This window comes from Falco rusticolus, chromosome 8, assembly GCF_015220075.1.
Source record: "Falco rusticolus isolate bFalRus1 chromosome 8, bFalRus1.pri, whole genome shotgun sequence".
Lineage (NCBI taxonomy): Eukaryota > Metazoa > Chordata > Aves > Falconiformes > Falconidae > Falco > Falco rusticolus.
The window spans coordinates 46,165,992-46,187,094 of NC_051194.1; the positions used below are offsets into that span (position 1 = coordinate 46,165,992).

The 21,103-nt window shown below is 44.2% G+C and overlaps 1 protein-coding gene across 3 annotated transcripts in view; it reads right to left on the bottom strand.

Annotated features, from left to right (window-relative positions):
- Nucleotides 1–757: 757 nt before the first annotated feature.
- The window catches only part of CHN1 (chimerin 1), a 103,031-nt gene continuing 82,685 nt past the window's right edge, over nt 758–21,103 (bottom strand). For all 3 annotated transcript variants that reach the window (XM_037397167.1, XM_037397168.1, XM_037397166.1), the window contains 6 exons: nt 19,330–19,414; nt 7,673–7,846; nt 6,911–6,988; nt 5,603–5,740; nt 4,472–4,577; nt 758–1,681 (listed from right to left, as the gene is read on the bottom strand). In XM_037397167.1, coding sequence (XP_037253064.1) covers nt 1,510–1,681; nt 4,472–4,577; nt 5,603–5,740; nt 6,911–6,988; nt 7,673–7,846; nt 19,330–19,414 — 753 coding nt within the window. In that variant the 3' untranslated portion in view covers nt 758–1,509. The remainder of the gene's footprint in view (nt 1,682–4,471; nt 4,578–5,602; nt 5,741–6,910; nt 6,989–7,672; nt 7,847–19,329; nt 19,415–21,103) is intronic.

Below are 21,103 nucleotides of genomic sequence, written 5' to 3' on the forward strand. Positions count from 1 at the left end.
CCTTAGATTCTTTCAAAACCTTCCCCCAGTTCTGCCCCTCCAGTAGCCCCCCAGCCGTGCTCCCCGAGTTACCAGCATGCATCCCCAGTTTCACCCTTTTCTTCGTAGGATCCTTCACTCCCCCCTTCCAGGGGAGCTGTAGCAGAGCTGCCTTCTCCCCTCTCCTGGCCAGGCACGTAAGAGAAGGGGTGGGCACAGGGAGGAACCTTAACGCTGACAGGAAGGGAGCACAGCTGGCTCTGATTGCCAGGGGATTATTCCTCCTCCTCCGGATGGTGTTTGCAGGGCAGGCCCAAGTGCTTGCGCCACAGCTGAGTGCTTTAAGTGCAAAGTGAGTGTTCTGTGATGTATTTGCATTTGAAATTCAGTGGTGTATCCATCTGCTTTGGGCAGCTACAACTGCATAATGGTAAACTGCAATTCCAGTTTGTATATATATTGTATAACTATACATATATCTATAAAATAAGTAGATGGCTTGACGATAATTTTTTGCTTTGCTTTGCTTAAGAGCTTTAAAGCATTTTTGAGAAGCACCTAATGAAGAAAGACATTTTCAAACTAAAGACGAATTTGTGGGAACCTTAGTAAAGTGTCAGGTTCCAAAGTATTTAGATCAGAATGGCTGTGTCGAAACTGCTAAAGCTCTAACTCAACTTAAGTCAGAGGTTGTTCAGGGTTGAAGCATCAATGTAAAAAAATGAAACAAACAGTATTTTTGAAACATGTTTGTTAAGTAAAAATAAATAGCTTAACGTTAGAGTTCTAAAAGCAAAATTTAATAAATTAATGTATGCATGCCAGATAAAAATACAAAATTACAATCAAAATAGCAATAATAATAAAGGAACACTGTTCAGCATTGCAGATTTCACTGCAACCACCATAAACATCATGGAGAATTACTTAAAGTAACGTTTAAAGTACACATTTTGTTTCTGTTAAAAACAAATTACTATATGATGAAAAAACTGAAAGAAACCCAAGAAGAAATCGGCCCCAAAAGTGGCAGAGAATGATATGAAATGTCAGTAAACTGCCAGAGGCTCCATTTCACGTCAGCCTTCTTTTTAGTATCAGAAACCAATTACATAGAACATAAAAGCAAATTCACAACAGGTTTACACAGAGAAACATGCTGAATTACAATCACAAACTATCCAGAACAAAGATGCTGCACCAGTTCAGTTGTTTTCTTCATGGAATGAGTCTCACCAGAACAGGGAGAACAGGGAGCAAATCATGCAATAGCTTTAGGCTTTTTGTCTTTTATTTTAACATGATAAACACCCAGGATTACTAGTACTGGAAAGTATGTGTTAACCTTTTTCAACATCAGCTGAATGGCACTACAGAAATGACAAAGAGTTCCTTCATTTTTATCCTGAATACATCGAAAGCTCTAGCAAATATGGAATTCAGCAACAAGAACCATTAAATTACTTTAAAATATTCCTTCATCCATAGAACATGGTTGCTTCCTTTTTTATTACAAAACCCCCAAAATATTCAAAATAAAATGTCTTCATTTTTTATAAGCATCTCCACCACAAGTCTCTGATAACGGATGTCATTCAACGCAGCCATTGCATCCAGCTCTGGTGCTCTCATAAGAGTTGGTCCGAAAACTATGCCCAGATTCTCTGCACTCATCAGATTTTCCTTTTCATGGAGCGTTACTCTGTAAAAAAAGGACAGTGTTTTTCACATTCCTTCCAGGCCAAACCATGCCTGGATATGCTTGAAAACCAAGGAGACTGGAAATACTCGCCTCTTCCCAAAGCCTCAGAGAGGCTGCCATTTCCAGCAGGATACATACAGAAGCACTGGGTGAAATGCTCAGAAGTTAAGAGTGCAAATGCTGTGTGGGCTTAGAGTGACTCAAATACCTCTGTCCTACCACGCACACAGACCATGTTTACTTGCAGGAGGAATCGGTACTCTGGGGCGAGGGAGGGGGCTGGGGGGTGATTTCAGACAAATCAGAACAACTTTGCTTTTGCTCTTTACAGTGGCACCACACGGAAGCCGTCCCTCCGGGGGGCAGGCTGTGCTGGTTATTAGGTTAGCAGCTTTATGGTCACTAGAGACTTTCTACTGTGCCCACCCAGGTGGGATTCTGCCCAGGTCCCCCTGGTGGCATGGCTCCACGTGGACACACCGGTCCTCTCTTGTGACTAGATGGTGATGGGGGCGAAGCACAGCTCGTGTGGATTCCCTGCCTTTAGGCACTGTGGGCTAACAGTGCTAAGCTGCACACCTGGTTCCTCTCCGAGACAAATGATGCCCTGTGGCATGTATTAAGAAAACCTGAATCATCACTTTGGGGCAGCTTTGAAACCTCCAAGGTCTCACTGTAACCTCATTTGCACCAATAAGCAGGTCATTACACGTGTGCTCCGACAGACCCGCTTCCACCCTTCCCCTTCCCGGGGCCCTCAGCAGCTGAGCCCCCAGCCCAGGGCAGCCTCCCCCGCCTGCCTCCCATCTGCCGGAGAGGAGGAGGTGGGGAGGCTGCGTTCTGCTGCCCCACAGGAATCCGACCTGTTCAAAGCTGCAGGCTGAGGCCCTGCCATGGGCAGGTTTGCAGGCCACCTCCAGAAATGTAATTTACCCAAGACTTACACCTACAGGAGATGCAACCTCTGCCAGGGCTACCGCAGAAACATGTCTGCTCAGCAAATACCAGAAGGGTCACCGCTGCCCTGCCACGATGGTCCCCAGGGTCACCGGGTGGTATTTCTTAATGTGGGCTCAGAGGGAGCTTGTGCCCTCCTGTGTGCTCAGCGTGGAGCTGAGGGTCGCACGGTGGGGGCGGCAGGGGGACAGCCTGCTGGGGTGCCCTGGCTCTGCCCGCGGCCATCGCGGCTGCCCGCAGCAGGCAGGCACAAACATGCCTGGAGCCTGAGCTTCTGCCGTGGCTTATCCTGGCGAATTGCCCCGCTCAAGGGAACAGATTTAGATGATGCAAATGTTTTCATACACACGATGGCTTCAAGAACACATAAGGATTCTCAGAAACAACTAAGAACCCAGGGACAGGGACTGAAAGGGTCTGGCTAAATTTTTTCTCTTTCCACCACTCTGGTATCCTGCATTCATGAACAAATCCTTCGGTATTAAAAAAAAATAATAAAAAATTCAAGGCTTTTTTTCTCCTTTTTTTCCCCCTCTGCCTTAATTTTTATTTTAAAACAAGTCAGATTGATTTTTCCAGGCTACTGTGCCTTCAGTCTGTAATTATCCCAAATAAAGGAGCTCTGTCTGGTTACCTGAATTCAGCAGCAGGACAACAACCTGTCGAGCACCATGTCTCTTTTTAACAAATGTATTAAAAGCAAGTTTAAAAATGAGTGGATTTTGTCACGCTTCTACCTTATCATTCACCTATACAACGTGCAAAAGCAGCTTGCTAATTAGAGCAGCAACAGCTACCCCTGAACAGGGTAAGGAAAAATTAACTTCACACTTCACAAGCAGTAAGGTGGGTTTTTTTTGCTCCTGTGTCTCTCATCCCTGTGTCTGTCCTAAAACATCCATTAGAAACACTGAAATAAATGGACAAATCAGGCAGAAACCCTGTGGCTGAATTTTGCCTGAGGCACTCAGCAGAGTCAACATATTCCTACTTCTAGAAGAACTGCAAAAGGAAAAAAACAGAAGAGAGCTGAAAATGAAGTATTTTTCTAAGGAAAGGGAATGATTCTTATATATTGACAGTAAGTTCATGTTACTTGAGAAACTAAAATGGATACCCTAACACACCACACTGATTTTTCCCCCCCTGGTTTTCTGAAAGAAAGAGAACCTGTGCTGTTGTACTGGATATTCATCTGTCAGTCTCACTCTAACAATTTTTCAGCCTACTGACCAATTTCAATTGTGTCTTGGGGAGCAGGAGAAACCTCAGACAGAATTTATGCTCCTATGGTTTTGAGAAGGCAGCGGGTGGAACAAGGGGCTCCACGCTGACAAGGAACAGCTGGCAGACCTCACCAGACCTGCAGCTGGAGGGCCAATTAACACTGTGCCTAACTGGCAGCAGCTAAAGCCTAGTGTCTGCTGTCTTTTTTAGGGTCTCAGAGACGAGCAGGGTAGACGAGTCTTGGCAGAAAAAGACATCAATCTGTAGCCACTAAGCTGTATTAGCTCCTTGCCCAGGGAGTGACTTTATTACTCCCAGAGGTATGAATGGCTTGTTTACCATTAATATTCACTGCAATCTGAAATGCAGAACAATTTCGTTGTTCGACTTTCATGTTTCAAAACTGCATTTTTTTACTTATTTCCTTCAAGTGCTTTGCAAGTGCTTTAAGTGGGATAGACCCCAGTGTTTGTGTATTCACTGCTGTGCAGACTATAATTCCCTGCCACAGTCCATCTCCACGATTTGGTGGGCCTTGCCCAGACTTTTCTGGACTTTGCTAAAAATGAGTTTGGGTTCAGAGTTCTTTCCAGCTAGTCCACCTACCTCTTCAGATGTGCCATGAGATACCGCAAGGTTTCACAGTGCGCAGGTGGCAGCAGTTTCAACGCCTCATGGAGAATTTCCAGCTGTTCATCCGGATCAGTGGTTTCTGAAACACAGATGTTCAACTGTCGCCACATGTACAGCTAGAATTCACACACAGAAAGACAACAATGGTAGCCTGAAGAGAAGACCAGGTCTCACAGCTCTGCTGAATTACTGATTCCCAGAATCTATCAAAACCTCACAGTGGAGGATTTGCCTGTGCAAAGAGGTGCTCAGAGCACTCTCAGGATGTGACTCGTTTTGGACAAAGAAAGCTCCTCAAAGCAAACTGCACTCCACCAAAAGATTCCCTGCAGGCCACTGAAAAAAGTTCCCCTGGCAATCCTTGATGACTGGACTAGTTTTGCACAAATAATCTACAGGTGCAACCCTGGGACAGCAGAAGGTACTGGGAACACTGCCATCAGCATCTTTGGCTGTATCCATACAACTTGGAAAAAGCCTTCTCCAGAGGAGCAGTAAGGCCAGCATCTGGCCCTTGTTTTCTACCCATGGCTATCACACCTTTCCAGGTGTGGCTCGTGTGACTGCTACATTGCAGAGATGCTTCAGGCAGCCAGGACGCTTGTGAGAGATGTTCCAGCTGGGCTTATTGCCATGCTGGCAGATTCAGTGTCTGCAAGGCCAGCCTCGAAGGTGGCCTTAGGATGTGTGCTTATCAGCTTATGAAAACACTCAAAAAGGACGCCTCTAGAAACAAAGGACTTCTTATTTCTAAACATTTTCATAAATCACATTCTTTCTGGCATCACAAAACCAACAGACTTAAAATGTCACTGTTAAGTACCAGGGGTTCATGCAAGACATACAAAGTGATGTGATTGGTAATGTGTGATGAAGAGGAAGCATTCCTGGTGACAAAGGCAATGAAAAATATAACCATGATCACGTAGCACCTTGCAGTCATGTCGTGCATGCAGTACATATTTACTCCTGCGATCCCTACTAAATAGGGCATGCAGGGTAAAAGCTGATGGGACAGCTATTAAATGAACAGGCAAGTACTGCACAAAAAGGAGAAGAAAAGGTTGAAAATGAGAATCAGGAGAAAAAACCTGTGACACTTACTTGCAGACTCCATAAACTTTGGGTAGGCATCATACGTGATGAGTGGAATTGGCAAATCCCTGAAGTACAGTTTAAGTGCACCAGTGATAATATTGATATCTTCATACATATTCACAGAAATATCAGCTTTTTCCCCATCTGTGTGGAAAAGGCACTGACATTAAAGCCTTGGAAATGTAAACAGATGTAAAACAGCACTCGCAAGAAAAATAATAACTCGCTTAAGCAAACATTATTAAAAAGGACACAACTACAGATGTTGGCCTTTATAAGCAAAACAGAGAGTTACTGGCTTGTGAAGTTCATACTTTCAGGATGAAAACCTCAACCATTTTTACAAGGAAACCTATCCTTTCTGCATTTAAAATGATTACAAAAAACCGCAGGTTTTCTTGGGGGGAAAAACCTGCCTACCTGATCTAGCAGTATCTATCTTGCATTAATGCGTGGGAGTTTAGCTATTTCTGAACATAGTGCATTGCCAAACAACACATTTGTCAGCAACGAAGGAGAAATCAGGGGAGTCTGGGATAAAAACCTTAAAGAAAGAAAACCAGCTTAGTCCCCAGCCTCCTTACTTTACAGGATAAACATGTGTTCACCATTTAGCTCCAGCATACTACCTACTCCTGACCACAGTGGACACAGATCCAGAACTTGGCTTCTCCAGTGCATCCCCACCCTGCTAACGCTGCAGAAGAGACAGATGTTGTCTGAGTAGGTCCAGTTCTCCAGAGAAACATGAGGGAGAGTTTCCAGCATGGATTTTGGCCTCGATTCCTACTGCGACAGGGGGACTGCAGCTGGAAAGCCTTTAATTTTCCCATTGCCTTTTCTCAGAGAGAAGGGTTTGTTCTCACTGACGTTCTTACAGACTGTAATAATTCAAACTTTGTTTGCACTATTGTATTCATCTTATTATTTTGGAGCTTTCATCCAGAAAGATGGATTTCAGTTGCACAGCCCTCTTAAGGTACTTTACCACTTGCCCTCTATCCCTCCCCCACCCCCCTGAGCGTAGTTTTACTTGCAAACTAGGGCAGTAGTTCAGAAAGCTTTGTCCTTTTCCATGCACATCATTACTGAAGCACAGACACTGATAGAAGGAGAAAAGTGGATTTTGGTCGTAAAGGCCAAAGTGAAGCTGATAAGCATTTCTGATGGGAAGACTCCTCTTCTGCTAGCACAGCCGCCGGACTCCTTCAGACCCCTGATGCAGTGGAGCATGAGACAGACCAAGGCTGTGTAGAAAAATTGTGTATATTTAATACATCAGCACAAAGTTCCAGCATGCAGGAAAGACCGTACCTCTGTCAAATGCCATTTTGACATCTTCAATAAGATCACTAAATCCTGATACTCTGTATAGTCCTTCAGAATTAAGACCTGCAATGAACATTTTAACAAGACCAAAATTAATCTTGATTTTAGTTTCCTTCCACCCAGTTCTTCCTTTGCCAAGTTCTTCATTTAAGGCAGAAAAAGAAGACACATTTTAAAAGCCTTATGAGGCTTTTCTTTCAGAATGAAATCTTATCCTGGCCTTTTAACCCTGACCCTTGCATTAGCAGCACCGAATTCTGTTTACGCAAATGATTTCAGACCTGAAGAAACAAATTAAACCTATTACAACCAATTTAAAAATAACATGCTTGACGTTCAGTCATTATTTCAGAATGAAAACAAATACTCTAATTCTAGAAAAGGATACTTGGTGTGGGCTAAGGGAACTAGCAAGAGGGAACACATCAATACTAACTGCCTTTGTTTTAGCACGTTCACTTATTTTTAAAATAAAAATATTAAAGGAAAGGTAGGTGCCAATATATAACTGTAAAGCAGTGATTGTCCATTAAGCATTTTCTAGCAGAACCTATAAAAATTATAAATGGGCATGAACCATGAAACAATGCAAAGTGTAATATTAGCTGTGCAGGGTAATTGGCAGTCATAAAATGTCTTGTGCAAATCTGTTTTGAGCAATCATACATTCCGCAGAAATCCAGATGACCCAGATCAATCTAAACGGATTATCAGTAAAGCAACGAAAGCCCATTAACTATGCCTTACCTCTAGATTCAATTTCCCTAATGCACATATCTACTACCATTGGTCTCTTAGTGAAGTGTGCTTTTACTAGCGTTGTAAGGTCACAGCTGTACACTTTTTTGACATGCTTCAGGTCTGGCTTGCAGTCATTTGGGACCATCTTGGAACATTGCTTGTGCACATTTAAACCACAATCTGAGAGAAAAATGAAAATATGATTAGGCTGGTGTTTGGTGAAAACGTATCCCAAGGTCAGTACTGCGCAGTACACGTCTCCTGCGGGATCTGACCTGATCTCACAGCTACTGCTTCTGTTGAGACCCCTTACCCATCGAATGTGTGAGGTAGGGACAGACCTGAACTAAGATTTTCTACCCAAGGCATTTCTTCTGTCCCTGGAAGATCTAACACAAAGCGACAGACTTTCCATATGGTTTTTTGAATCAGGGTCTCAGAGTCAACTACGTTCCCCACCACTATTGCAGATGTTGCTACCATGATCTAAATCTTCCTCCCAAGTTGCTGCAGATCTAACACAGCTTTAACGTAGTCCTGGATTGTGGCACTGCAGACACCTCCTGGGGGAGATGAAGGTCGGGACTGGGTTTCAGAGGCGGCAGCCCCTCCGCAGTGTGCACTGGCGAGGCAGCCCCCAGACCCGAACCACTTCGGGGACCCCCACCCTCCTGCCAGGGGTGGCAGCCCATGTTGGTGCTGCTCATAGCAGGGTCTGTTCCCCAGCTCTGAGGAAAGCTGAGAAACAGGCACCTGGGTCACCAAGCTGGTGGGTGGTGACAGCAATTCTGACACCGTTTCACAGGGTGTTTCTGAAACAAAGTGTTGGCAGGCAGCAAAACAATGCTATTGACTTTGAAAAGGTCTCAGGAAAAAACTGTCCTTTTTTTTTTTTAAACATAAACAACCCCACAGCTTTATTGTAAACATACTGAGAAAGAGGTTCAGTTTAAGTGAAACTTACTTGAAATCAGATTATAGAAAAGTATTCTGCCTAAAAAACACTCAGGGTTTTGGATGGAAAAATCTCAGGAAACAGCACCAATAATAGGATGAAGACTGTGATCAACACGAGCAGGCAGCAGGCCTGCCACTGCCCCCAGTAATTCTGCTGTCACTGCCACTTCTGCCTTCCACCAGACTCACAGGTGCTTGCGAGGAAAGAGCAACCGGCAGGAGAGGCAGCACCTCGCAGCCAGGGTGTTTGCCATGCAGTACGCACGGAGACTCCAGTTCTGCAAGCATTTCTGTACCTCACTGCATTGCCATTTGCGAGTCCCCTGGATTTCTGCAGAATTAAGGGATGCAGGAGCTTGAAGGATCAATGCCTTGACGAAAATTTGTAATTTCCTCTCCCACTGCAGTACTGAGTATCTGTCTATCCCCTTCGTATTTCATTCCTGATGATTTTGCCAATACTTGCATTTTCATTAATGCCCCATAGATTATTTGACTTTGCTCTTTCCAAAACAGTAAACCCCAGAACTCATCGCCAAGTTTAATTTCCACTAAGTCAGCTGCAGCCTGCTGCTAAAAGCACTTTGTTTACTTAACAGGCCTGTAAAGCAACCAGCTTTGTCACTTAGGATCCTCTGTAAAACTTCCAATCTCTGATTGCAATTAAAGTTCGGCATGTCACCTTCAATCAGTCAAAACTTGCACAGACCCTGACCCAGATGAAATGGCTGATTAAAATTCTCTTTAGCTATTTCTGTGCAGGAGTGACTCCCTGCCCTGCCAGGAGCAGTTAATGCACAAGACGGAGAGCTGCGAATGCCCAATTTCCCACCTGCTTGCGATTTCGTGCTGCGAACCCCCCTGGGGCAGAGCTGTGCCATGCAGCACCCAGCGCCCTGCCCACGGGCTGCACCACGAGGCCACCCCAGCGGCTGGCTCTGTCCCACAGCCCTCTTCTGGGTTCGCCCCAGGAGCTGCACATTACCGTGGGCTGTCCTGGAGCCCCAGGCACCTGCTGTCCCTCCAAGCGTGAAGTTCTCTTTGGTCACTTGGGTTCCTCCAGTGTTCGCTTAGTTGCCTCATTTGTGACAGAGAGGAACTAGTAACAGCCAAAGCACTTGCTTTCACCAGAACACTGATTTATACTCCGCATTTAATCAGGGGTTTTAAGACCCCAAATCAGAAGGTGCATGACTACGTGATCTCTTTGATGCACAGCATCTGCCACACCTGTGGGTGTGGAACAAAGCAGCTCTGAGCACGCCAGCCAGCGCAGGCCAGGGGAGCTCTCCACCTACACTTCAAATGTCTATGCCCAGTGCTGCATTTTGCCTGAACTTTGAAAAACCAGGTCCCTCTGTGCTTTAAATAGGGAATCCAAATTCACTGGAAACGTGTGACCTGAACCCTTCAGTGCCTCATGCTTCAGCTGTAACACGGGAAGGAGAAGCTGTTCTTGCCTCCCCTGGGTCTTGCAGAAACAAGTCATTAAATGTTTGTGGAAACGCACGGGGGAAAAAACCTTACATCTCCAGTGTAAGGTCTGAATTCTGCGCCTTTAATAAGACCAGCACTTTTAACGACAAGAAGACAAAACACCGGATAGGTGCTATTAAGCAAGCTCTGCTTTCAGAATAAAGACAAAGTTGTGGAGTAAAAATCATACATAGTCAAATTAATTGGAGGCAATATCTTAACAAACACACAGAAGGGAAGCAAATTAACACTACACGGGAAATCTTAATTCTTGATTTATTTTGAAACGTCAACTTTGCAATAATAGTACTTACAAATTCAAATATAATTATTATACACAGAATTCCTAGAACTCCTGCATGAAGCACCTATTCCAACATGTGTGAAATGCTCTAGTATGTCTGTCAAAAGTGATGCCTAGAAGACTGGAATAGTAGTGTCTCGCTCATGAGGCCTCATAGGCGATTTTGTGAGTGCAAATTAGCTGCTTCACACAAACAGCAATATAGCCCAGAGTCATGTTTCTGGGAATCCAAGGATAATTAAGACTAAAATATATTTAAAAAAAAAAAAAAAAAAAGGAAAAATGTGCTTCCAAGTATCTTACACTTGACTTCAAACAATTATCGCATTCACTGAGATCATCCTAACTATATTTATATACAAGAAAGTTTCATTTCATTAAAGTATCTAACTTACAGAGATGTTTTTAATGTGAAAACCTTGCTTCTGAAAATAATTGTTATTGCTAATCCCATAGATTCAAATGGGCTTTGGATCTGACCTCATTAATATCAGAAAAATAATTACAAATGCAAAAGTCAGTGTTTCTTCTCTCTCATTTGTTTAGATTTTATGTACCAGTTCACTGCTTAAGGGCTTACAAACACTCCCGAGAAACACTTAAAACCTCGAAATACTTCAGATACCTAATGCTCAGGAAATGCATGAGCACTACATTCAATATTATTGGGCTTTGCAGTGTTCTCCTAACAATCAAGGCTCTTTGCCTCTTTTGTAAGCGTAGGAAATCACCTTACTTTAGCAATTCCGCATCAATAAATACTTCTAGGAGACTTCAGTGAATTTGGAACAGAAAACCTGTATTTTTTCCAATAAAGAAGCTGAAACTCACCAACGCTTTGCTTCCTACCAGGTGGGCCCCTCTCCCCAGCTAACAATACTTCACGGAAGCAGAACAGCCACATCTTAGTCACTGGTCTCTGGTTCAGTTGGTAACTTAGGATGAAGGATGATGCCTTGCTAACTCCAACAAGGTAAAAAGCACAATGGCAGGACGTCAGCCTTCCTCTCCACAGAGCACTGGGAACGTGCCAGCCTTTAACTATACTCTGCTTACTTGCTAGTACTAAAAGACAGGAATTATGCTGCAAATTGCATATCATTAAATAAAAATGCCCTCTGTTCTCACTGCAGATGCTTCATGAAAGCTTCAAACCCCATCATTTTAGAATCAGCTAGGAAGGAATGAGAAAGCTGAGTCCTGAATCTCTCCATGTGGTGAAATCTTAGGACTGCCTGCCTTGTTTGCACATGAGCTTCACTATTTCGCTGGGTTTGTTAAGACCAAGGGGATTCTCTTGATTTCAGATTTAGGGTCTATTTAATTTTGGTTATATCAAAATAAATCCAGAACAGCTAAGTTGGCATTAGCAGCTTTACCTCGGTTCTAAAGTAACCAGGAGCCTTATCCATTTCTTACAGAAGTTCATCAGAGCTTACCTGCTAGCTGGCTATACAAACTGGTGAGGAGCTGAAGAAAAATCCCCCTAAAGCACTGTATCTGCTGATAACTCCTATAATAATACAGGGCAGATTTAAAAGATGCAGTCATGAACCCCTGCAGCTCAATAGGAAAACTTCTCCTGACTTCAGTTAATCAGAATTTCACCTTATACAGGGATGATTGCTCAGGACTAGAATTGTAAGTCGTGCTTACTACTCCTTTTTACAGTGCTATCAAACTGTGGCCACCTTTCAAATACACCAAATGTGAAATTCAAGGCTTTATAGGAAGTTTGGAAATTTAGAAAAAAAAGTAATTGTAGATGACAGGTTTAAAAAAGTCTGCAATAAGCTGCCCTGACTCTAATGGCATATTGATCTAAGAGTTCAGGTAGGCTGTGACATTACTTCTGTGAGAGGTATTAAATTTAAAACCAGCCTGACAACAGTTTCCTATGATGCCTACGAAAAATGCTTGGTAACGTTTTAGAAACAGCTAATACTGATGCTAGTCCACTGGGCTGAAAGAACAAATAACATGTTCATATTAATGCCTGAGCAGAGCCAAAGATACATGTACATTAATACCGCCCCACGAGCACACATTATAAATATTTGCACAGACTAAAATATACTTAGCTGTTGCTTTTTGTTATGCTGATTTGACTTTAGCCAGTTTTAGCTTTCCTTTCGTTTATGATTTACTGGCTAATATGGCTGCTGATCACGCACCATTAGAACAATACTGTATGCTACATACATCACTCTAATTATATTTTTCAATTATCACAAAGAAAAGGTATGCATTTTGTCACTCTGAGGAGCTAAAAGGTAGATTTACATTACCTGCAAAGAGTTCTGAAAGGCTCTTCAGAGGTTTATGGTAAGCGTGGGAGGGTGGGAAGCGCAGGTCTGCTGTGGTACGTGCCAGGTGGGATAACACCCCTACCTTCGGCATGCCGACATGCAAAGACAACAGGTTCTATGCAGGCACAAAATACCGGCATTGTTACTTTTGCAAGGGTGAAAAGGTTAGAAAGGAATTTGCTCTCATACATCAATCACGAGCTAGTAGCTTTCCTTTAATAATTTAATGCTTTTTTCTGTAGCAGAGGAAGCAATGTTTTCTGTTCCCTCAGATGCAGTGTGTGAACAAGCGTGTGAACGCAGCAACCCCGCTGGCCCTGCGTGCTGCACTTTTTGCTTCCAAGCACAGGGCGGGGGGGTGCTGTGAACGTCTGCCCTCCCCCTCCTCGGCAGAGCTGTTCCAGCCCGGGTGGCCATGCTGATGCTGCTACACTGCCTTACGTGCATGCCATTTGTTAACGTGCAATGCACATCTGGAAGCAACCTTGGTTCCGCCAGAGCCATAAGCCACTTTATTAAGCAGCGCTGCGGCAAAAAATTGCTTCCAAACACACATGTATGCTCCCCCAAGCCTGCTTTCATCCATACTACCACATCATGCACTATAGGGTACATTATTCTTTAGGAAAGAATTTTTAGAGGGCAGCTAGTTACTCGGCAACAAAATTGCCTAATACTACAGAAAAATCAGGGCTTATGAAATTAGAAAAAAGCCCATCGAGCAAGCCAATCTCCCCTTATCCCAAATCAAAAGGATATATATATAGAGATATATATCCCGGCCTCCAAAAGCTTGACACGTTTGATGATGACGGTTTGATTTTATGGAAGTCTTGAAAGATCAAAGTCAGTTTGTTCAAAAACTTCCCTGGCTTCTGGCCACGACACCTGCCTACCTTCTCAACAGCTCCCCTGACGGGCCGCTGGCTTGCTCAAGGCTTCCAGGTCTGTGTGGGCTTGGAGATAAAGCTGCTTTTAGGACTCACAGTTTCAAGAACATATAGCTCCAGAATAGCTTCCCCATGGGAACAGCTCTGAAGCAAGGCTCTGTTGCCTGATTAGCATTTCAAAATTTTGGAGCTCATTCCTTGCAGGAACACCATCAGATCCTGAGCTGGTGGAACAGCCCGTCAGGCAGCACGCATTTCTCCTCCAGCAGCATCACCACCTGCCCGGGGTGGGCAGGGACTGTCCTCCAACCAGTCCTCTTCTCACGGCCCTGACCTCTGTGGCTTTGCTTTGCTCTAGTTCCCTTTTTGGGCTGCCTGTCCGTGTCCTGCATAGTCGGGGAAACTAGCAGATCCTGGGTGCACATCTCAGAAGAAACTTGGATGCATTTTTAAGGTACAAGTGTGAGTAGAATGGGAGCTTATCACGACCGAGGCATGCCAGATACCTCAAGAGCAGACAATACAATGAGCACATCTTGCCTTCCCCTTTGCTGAGCCACATCACTAGACCATCAGCCATTCTTCCAGGCACTAAAAGCATGAGCCCTGTACCTGCAGAACTAATGCCTAAGGATGGGCAGTCCCCTTTGTGTTCTCCTTCATCCTTGACACACCAGTGGAGCAACTCAGGGCTGTCCAACGCCAGGGATTCAATAGCAAGGCAAAACAAAAAAGCAAACGAAATGGGGCAGTTGTATGTTTTTTCAATTGCTGGAGAAAGAAACAGATGAAATGGGGAAATTAAACACTTCAGTGGTAATTCACAAAACAATCCTGCTTTGAGACTGTACTTCAACTTTTCTGAAAACGTACTCCTGGGGCTTACTGTGGTTAGGGCTGGCAGCAATACAGCTTGGCCTCAGCCAGTGGCAGCTGGTTGCCTCCACACTGATAGTTCAGCTGCAACTTTATTTCTACCAGTTCTTTAGAGCAAAGTTATCTACTCCAAGGAAAGCAAAAATAACCGCTACATGGGTGGGAGGCTGAGATAGTTCAGAGCAAATCAAGGCAGCAGAGATGTTGCTTCATGTACAGCCTCAGACAGCGGTGCTGCCTGGTGTTAAAAGGAGCAGCCCAAAATGCTATCAAAAGCATCCAGTGAAATACAGTCCAAAAAATTACCTTTCCTTTAAGACAAGCTAACTGATGCTCTTAAACCAGACTGTTCCAAAAAAAAAAAAAAATCTTCTGATTAAATCACTTAAGGACTATAAGCGAAAGGGTACAGAGGAAGGATGAGATTATACAGTAACTTGAACAGTTCTGATGGGCTGGGAAAGGGGACAGGACATACACAGCAGCTTTAATAGTCTGCTTGTCTACAAGTCTACTTGGGTAGTACACTAACAGCACCATTAATGCCATCCTTTAGTCTCTGAGAACACACACTGTTCTCTGTTAATGCTACTGAGTATTACGTGTTTGCATAATTCATAAAATTAACTCCCTGGTTCATATCTGCAAATTTTCTTTGGATATTGTTATAGTTTCTCTCCTGAAAACATTCTGGGCAATGGGATGAGCCCTGTGAGCATGGAGGAGCCTTATACAGGAGGAATGTAATTAGGAATACATTTTTTTTTTAAGTTCATGCATTGGATTTTGAGCCGGGGTAAACTCTTATGTCTTCATTAGCTTCTGCTCAGTTTCAGTGTTTACACAAGCTGGTGGCATTATAATTTCAAACACTTCTTCAGTCATTTCTACTTATGGCAAAAGCCTGCAGGAAAGCATGTTGGAGATGGAGCACTCTGTCAGAAAAGGCAGATTCCTTGCATACAGATAATCTTCATCTCACAAAAATTTTAAGGGTCTGTGGCTAGGATGCAAAAACTGGAAGCATGACCCTCTGAGGCAGTAGGGCAGATGCCTATTATAAGGACTGATTCTAAGGGAGCAAATCTGTCTTTAAAGAAATTGATGAAATAAAGATCAAATTTGAGAGAATAACATTTAAGGAAAAAGAAATTATTCCTGTTTTGCTGGATATACCTCCAGCGGAAGTCAGACTACAAAGTAAGTCCACCAATTCATTTCCTACATGATCTAAATCTTGGACATCACCCTAAGTCTCAATGCTGAAAGACAAAGTCTTGTCATGTGTGGCAGCTTGCATTAATGCAAAAACCTTTGTAGTCAAGATGACAGCTAGCATCTTACTTCAACCAATAACCACCCTTCAGGTGGCAAACATGGTGCCTACATTTACCCCTTATCTTTACGAAAGGCCACATACTCCTCCTTCTTTGCCTGCCCCAAAACCCGAACAAGGGTAAGCTAGGGAGAATCATCTTCTAGGAGTTAATCATACAGGACTGTACCTGATAAGATACTGAACACACTCAAGGCTGTATTTTGGCAGAGAGGGACACATTCAGTCATGCTGGACTGCAACAAAGCATGAGTCAAGGCAGTTCAAGTTGCTAAGGCATCCTTGCCGGTTGCTATGGCATGTGTGCTGTTATGAATGGTTAGTTCTGGTTTATTATTTTTCAAAGGATTGCCTTAGTTTCTGTAACAAACTAATCTATCAGCCATTAGAAACATGGCTTTTTCCATTAGATGTTTCCATTTCCATTAGAAACATCCACTTTTTCCTCCGGCTCCTCCTCCTTTCTGAAATGGGTGACATTTATCTTTGTTGTCCAGTCTTGGACTGTCCCACACTTATCTTCTTGGATGTTTTTGTGCTTCTGCAAAGAAGAGGATTTTAAATGGTTGAGAATAGCCCATGCAGTAATCCATTTGTATCTGTTAAACTTATCACTTTGGTACAGCAAATACGAGTCCAGACTCCTCTTGAGATGTGCAACTGTTTGCTATAAAAAGCAAATGCTTTAAAAAGTATAAAATTGCATATGATCAGTGCCGTTTCGCTTATAGGTATTTTCAATAAAATGATTATACAGACCACCAAACAGATTTTGTGCGCTTCCCTGGAGTGGCATCAAACCCCATTTGAATGCAAGTGGGCTGCCTCCTGCTAAAAGCTGTAATTTTTTTGAAGTACAAACCCACTCTGAAAAGCAATGGCCTCATGTGGCTCCTTGTTTACTGTGCCTCATTGTTTCCATATTAAAATGGCTCAGTTCAGAAGCAAAATGATTACTTTTTTTTTTTTTTTCCCCTCCTGGAAAGACACCCCCACTCTGAGACCCGCATAAACTCAGCCAAATTCACAGCACTCAAATCTGAGCTCTTCCGCACTAGTACATTAACACTGCTTACACAGGTCCTCGCTATGTGTCTGCACGCCTCTGACTTGCCCAGATTTGTGCAGCCTCTGGCTCTGAGGGCTTGCACAGCCACAGGTGATAGAAGCAGACAGCCACTGCTGAAAGTGAGGCGTAGGCAAGGCAGACTGGGGACCGCCTGAGCCTGTCCTGCCGTCTCCATGTCCACACGGCTCTGCCTGGAGTCCCTCTCCTCTACCCACCTGCTGATGTATATGAAATTTATGCGAACAAAGTCACCTGGGAAGGCCCTAGTTCTCTGTCAGCTACGGCTGAGATGGCTAAAAGCTAGCCTTGCGGTGAGGGCAGGGCAAGTGCAGTGGGTTGGCTGCAACGTGTGCCCCCTTGGGAAAGCCGAACTCTCCTGCTCCTCAACCCCAAGCAAGCCACGCAGGACACACTGCAGCAACCAGATCCACCAGGCTGCAGAAGCGCCGCTCGGCAGCCTCGCCACCACACAGCTCCTCACCTGCTCCTCCTCACACCCTGGCTGATGCTGCTGCACATCAGCAGCTTGCTTGGCTGTGCCCAATGACCCCGAGCCTGAAAAACCTCAGCATCCCCCTGCCCCAACACCTTGCTGACACTTCAGCAAGCAAGTGCATGTATTTTATATTTTAATATAGAAGTAAGATCACAGAAATTACTAGAAGCTACCAACAGCGATATGAAACCTTACACAAGACAGAAAGCCCTAATTATAGTTTCTAAACCTATGAAGTCATCTAATACACATATGTTCCTCTACACTGCAAGGAGCAAAAAGGAGACATACAGTACTTACTACCATCCTCATAAGGAGGAAAGAAAACCAGACTTTGGAAGCCTTTAGAAATTCATAATTTACAAAAATCTGCACAAAACCAGAAAATCAGCTCCACTTCAGTTAAAAAAAAAGGAGGGGGCGGGGCGCAGTACAAAGTCATAAGCACTTCAGGTTTAATTACAAAAGCAATATTATTTGTTCATTCCACAGTGCCACGCAGCATTGCAAGCCTCCACTTGCTTCACAAACTCACTGTTTGTTTTTATTGATTTTCTGGATTAAAGTTACTTAACATAAATCTGAAAAGTAATTTATATTTCTCCTAGATGCCAAAACTGAGGAATCTACCTTAGGTGAGGAAGGAAGATGGCACACTCACTGGCTCATGTGTCATCAAAAAATGACTACTTAAATCAGAAAACGATTCAAGAAGAAAATAAGGCTTCCTCTTTCTCTTCTAGCACTGTACACACTGTGGAAAATCAACAGCAGTAAAAAGTACTAAAAATCTTCATTCATAAGTGAAGGACACGGCTGCAACCCCAAATACTTGGTAGGGGCAAAATACTGCGAAAGGAAACACCATTTTAACATAAACATTTCTTAAAACAGAGCTGTACTCTCCAGCACATCCTGGACAGTGCAGAGGCTATTGATAACAACAGAATATTGCATTCAAATAATTATGGGGAAGCATTTTAAAATATTTCAATCCTATTTGGCTATAAATTAAGTTTTACATTATTTTACAGGTCTGTGATAGAAAGCCCTCTTATTTGCTTGAGACAAGACTTCGGAAAGCTTCAGACAGAGCAGATTTTCTTAAATTAGCTTGAAAATACAGTTTCCAGGGCAACATACGCAGGTCTTCATACATCAACATTTCTTTTCATCATTTTTATAAACGTGGTTGCTTGCTAGAATGTCATAAAATACTTTTAAATACAGTAAACTATTTTGATCACTTTGATCCTTTTCTTTTTTTCCTTGGAAAAAGCTGACTGCCCTTTCTTTTCAGAAGAACCATATCAATAAAACCGTCAAACTGTTTTACTTCAGAGGCTTTATCCCAGAAATGCCTGCAGTGACACCCATGCGTAATACATTTCTACCAGCACCTGATTGCTTATGTAACATTTCAGTACGCATCCCTTATTCATCATTCCTTTTCTTCCTTATTGGTTTGCAAGTTGGGGAGACGACTTCGGTCTACAGCACGCTGGGAGTCTGCGGGCTTATACATAAAATTAACCTGAATGCCTGTTCCACCACAACAATGTGAAATTTGCTGATGCCCACCCTGCATATCAAAAACCTCTGTGAGTTTCTCGCACCTACCAACCATACAAGTGGTATAAAAGAAATAAAGCTAACAACGCACCTACCTATTTCCTCCTCCATTCCAAAAAGGGGGAAAAAAATAAACCCCTCAATGATGGTTATCGTTTCCCCCCCGTGAAGGCTCAAGAGGTACTCTGCGTCACTGCAGTGACATTACTGAAACAAGTACCTGAAACCACGAGCAGCAGAGCGGGTATGTTTCCTTCTTTGATTTTAACAGGGGCCAGATGGGACCCTCGCCACACGGCGTTACGGTGGAGCAGGCAGCACATTAAACAGTTGCAACATTAGGACTGTCTTAGGAAAAGAATACTGAACGACTGTTACCTGCACATTTTACTCCCTGAGCAATGAGGCCCCACATAAAGTTGGCGCAGTATTCACACCAGTGCGGGCCCCTGAACGTGTGCACCTGGAAGACAGTAGCAGAAAGGCAAGTTACAGAAAGCGACCCAACTGTTTCACAGACAGCAATAGCAATGTGTCTAAACAAGGCAGCATTCTTCTTCTTCGAAGGCACCACATGCAGCCACTGGAAGCGTCCCTTTGTCACCACAGGAAGGGAAGAAGGAAACCTAAGAAATATTTAACTGCCAAGATTTTTGCAGACCTATGGGATAACAGGAGCTCTCCGTTCCAAGCCAACCAGAGCAGCAGAACCGGGTCTGTGGGGGTCTGCCCCCAGACCCTGTGGGGCAGAGGAGCAATGGCAGGTTGCAGCCCTTCTCCTGCCTCTCGGCATCCCTCCATCTGGGCAGGATTTTAGCTACGAGGTGAAGTTTTTGCAGCGGCCGTGCAAGAGCTCACCTCTCAATTTAAAACAGCTTCTCCTTTGCCCTTCCCTCCATAAGGTGCTGTGTGAAACGCGTGGGGGGCTGCAAGATTTCGCCTTTGGCAGAAGGAGTCCTGCCAGGCAAAAATACCAGTGCTTCACAGAAATACTCCACGCTCGCTTAGGGACTTTCCAGTTTAGAATAACTCTAAAAGGAAATTAATTCTCTTCAAACTAATGCTTCATATTGAAAATCCAAACGATTCTAGTAAATGGAAAAAAGAATCCACTGAACCAGGAAAAAATTCAAAGCTAAAGAAGAAAATAACCCAATGCTGCTTTCAATCCCGTCTCACACGCTTGTTACAAATCCTGCAGCCACCATTGGCTGCTTCTGATTTTATTCTGGTAAAGTTCCTGCTGTAGGAAACCACAGGATTCTTTACAGAGAAAACCACTGCCTCCTCAACCAGCATAGCAGGCTTCCAGCCTCTCCTCAGAACAGACAGGCTGACAAAAAACCCAGGAACAGAAGATCATGAAGAAATGAAATTTGCAGTGAAATGCAGTAGCAGTGCTTTAGGCTGAAGTGTCTTGGTCCCCCAGCACGGCTGGGTGGTGATCGGAGCGGGCAGCACCCGCAGGCCCGCGCTGCCCGGCGCCCACGCAGGGCTCGGCTCAACACCAGCAGCACGCCATGCGGCCTGGCCGAGGCGGCGAGCACTCCCTGCCCCACCAGTGTCAGCGGCAGCTGGATTCCAGTGACAAGTGACAACCCAGAGCAGCGCTGAGCAGTTCAGACCACATTTGGCTACGGGGAGGTCTGGGGCCTCCCAGGCACCTGCTGCCCATGAGGCAGCAGTAAGGTGGATCGCTGTGTTGGTTGGGAAAGTTACTCCTGAAGTCACCAAGGAATTCATGTGTGTGTCCGTGCTAAACTCGGCTTATCATCACCTCCAGCCCTGCACTGCTGAGCACCTCTGAGGGAAGCGTAATGGCGCACAGTGCCACACTCCCCGGTGCCGGCACAGGCTGCCGCCCGCCCGCCACACCAGCTGCCATCCTTTGGAAGGTGCGATGTGCTTCCCGAGCCCCCTTCTCCCCCCAGCTCCAGCTGACTTCTCTACAAAGCAAACTGACACGACTGTCAGCAGCTGTGATCTCCATTTTCTTTTTTCCTCTCACCACAAAGAGATTTTTCACACCTTCTTCTCTGTTACCCACCTGCACTACCCACATCCTCCTGGCTTTCTTCCACAGCCTGGTGTTTTTTTCCCAGGTCTTTGGCAGTGTTCCCTTCCCAGAATAAGCACATTCTAATATCCTCAA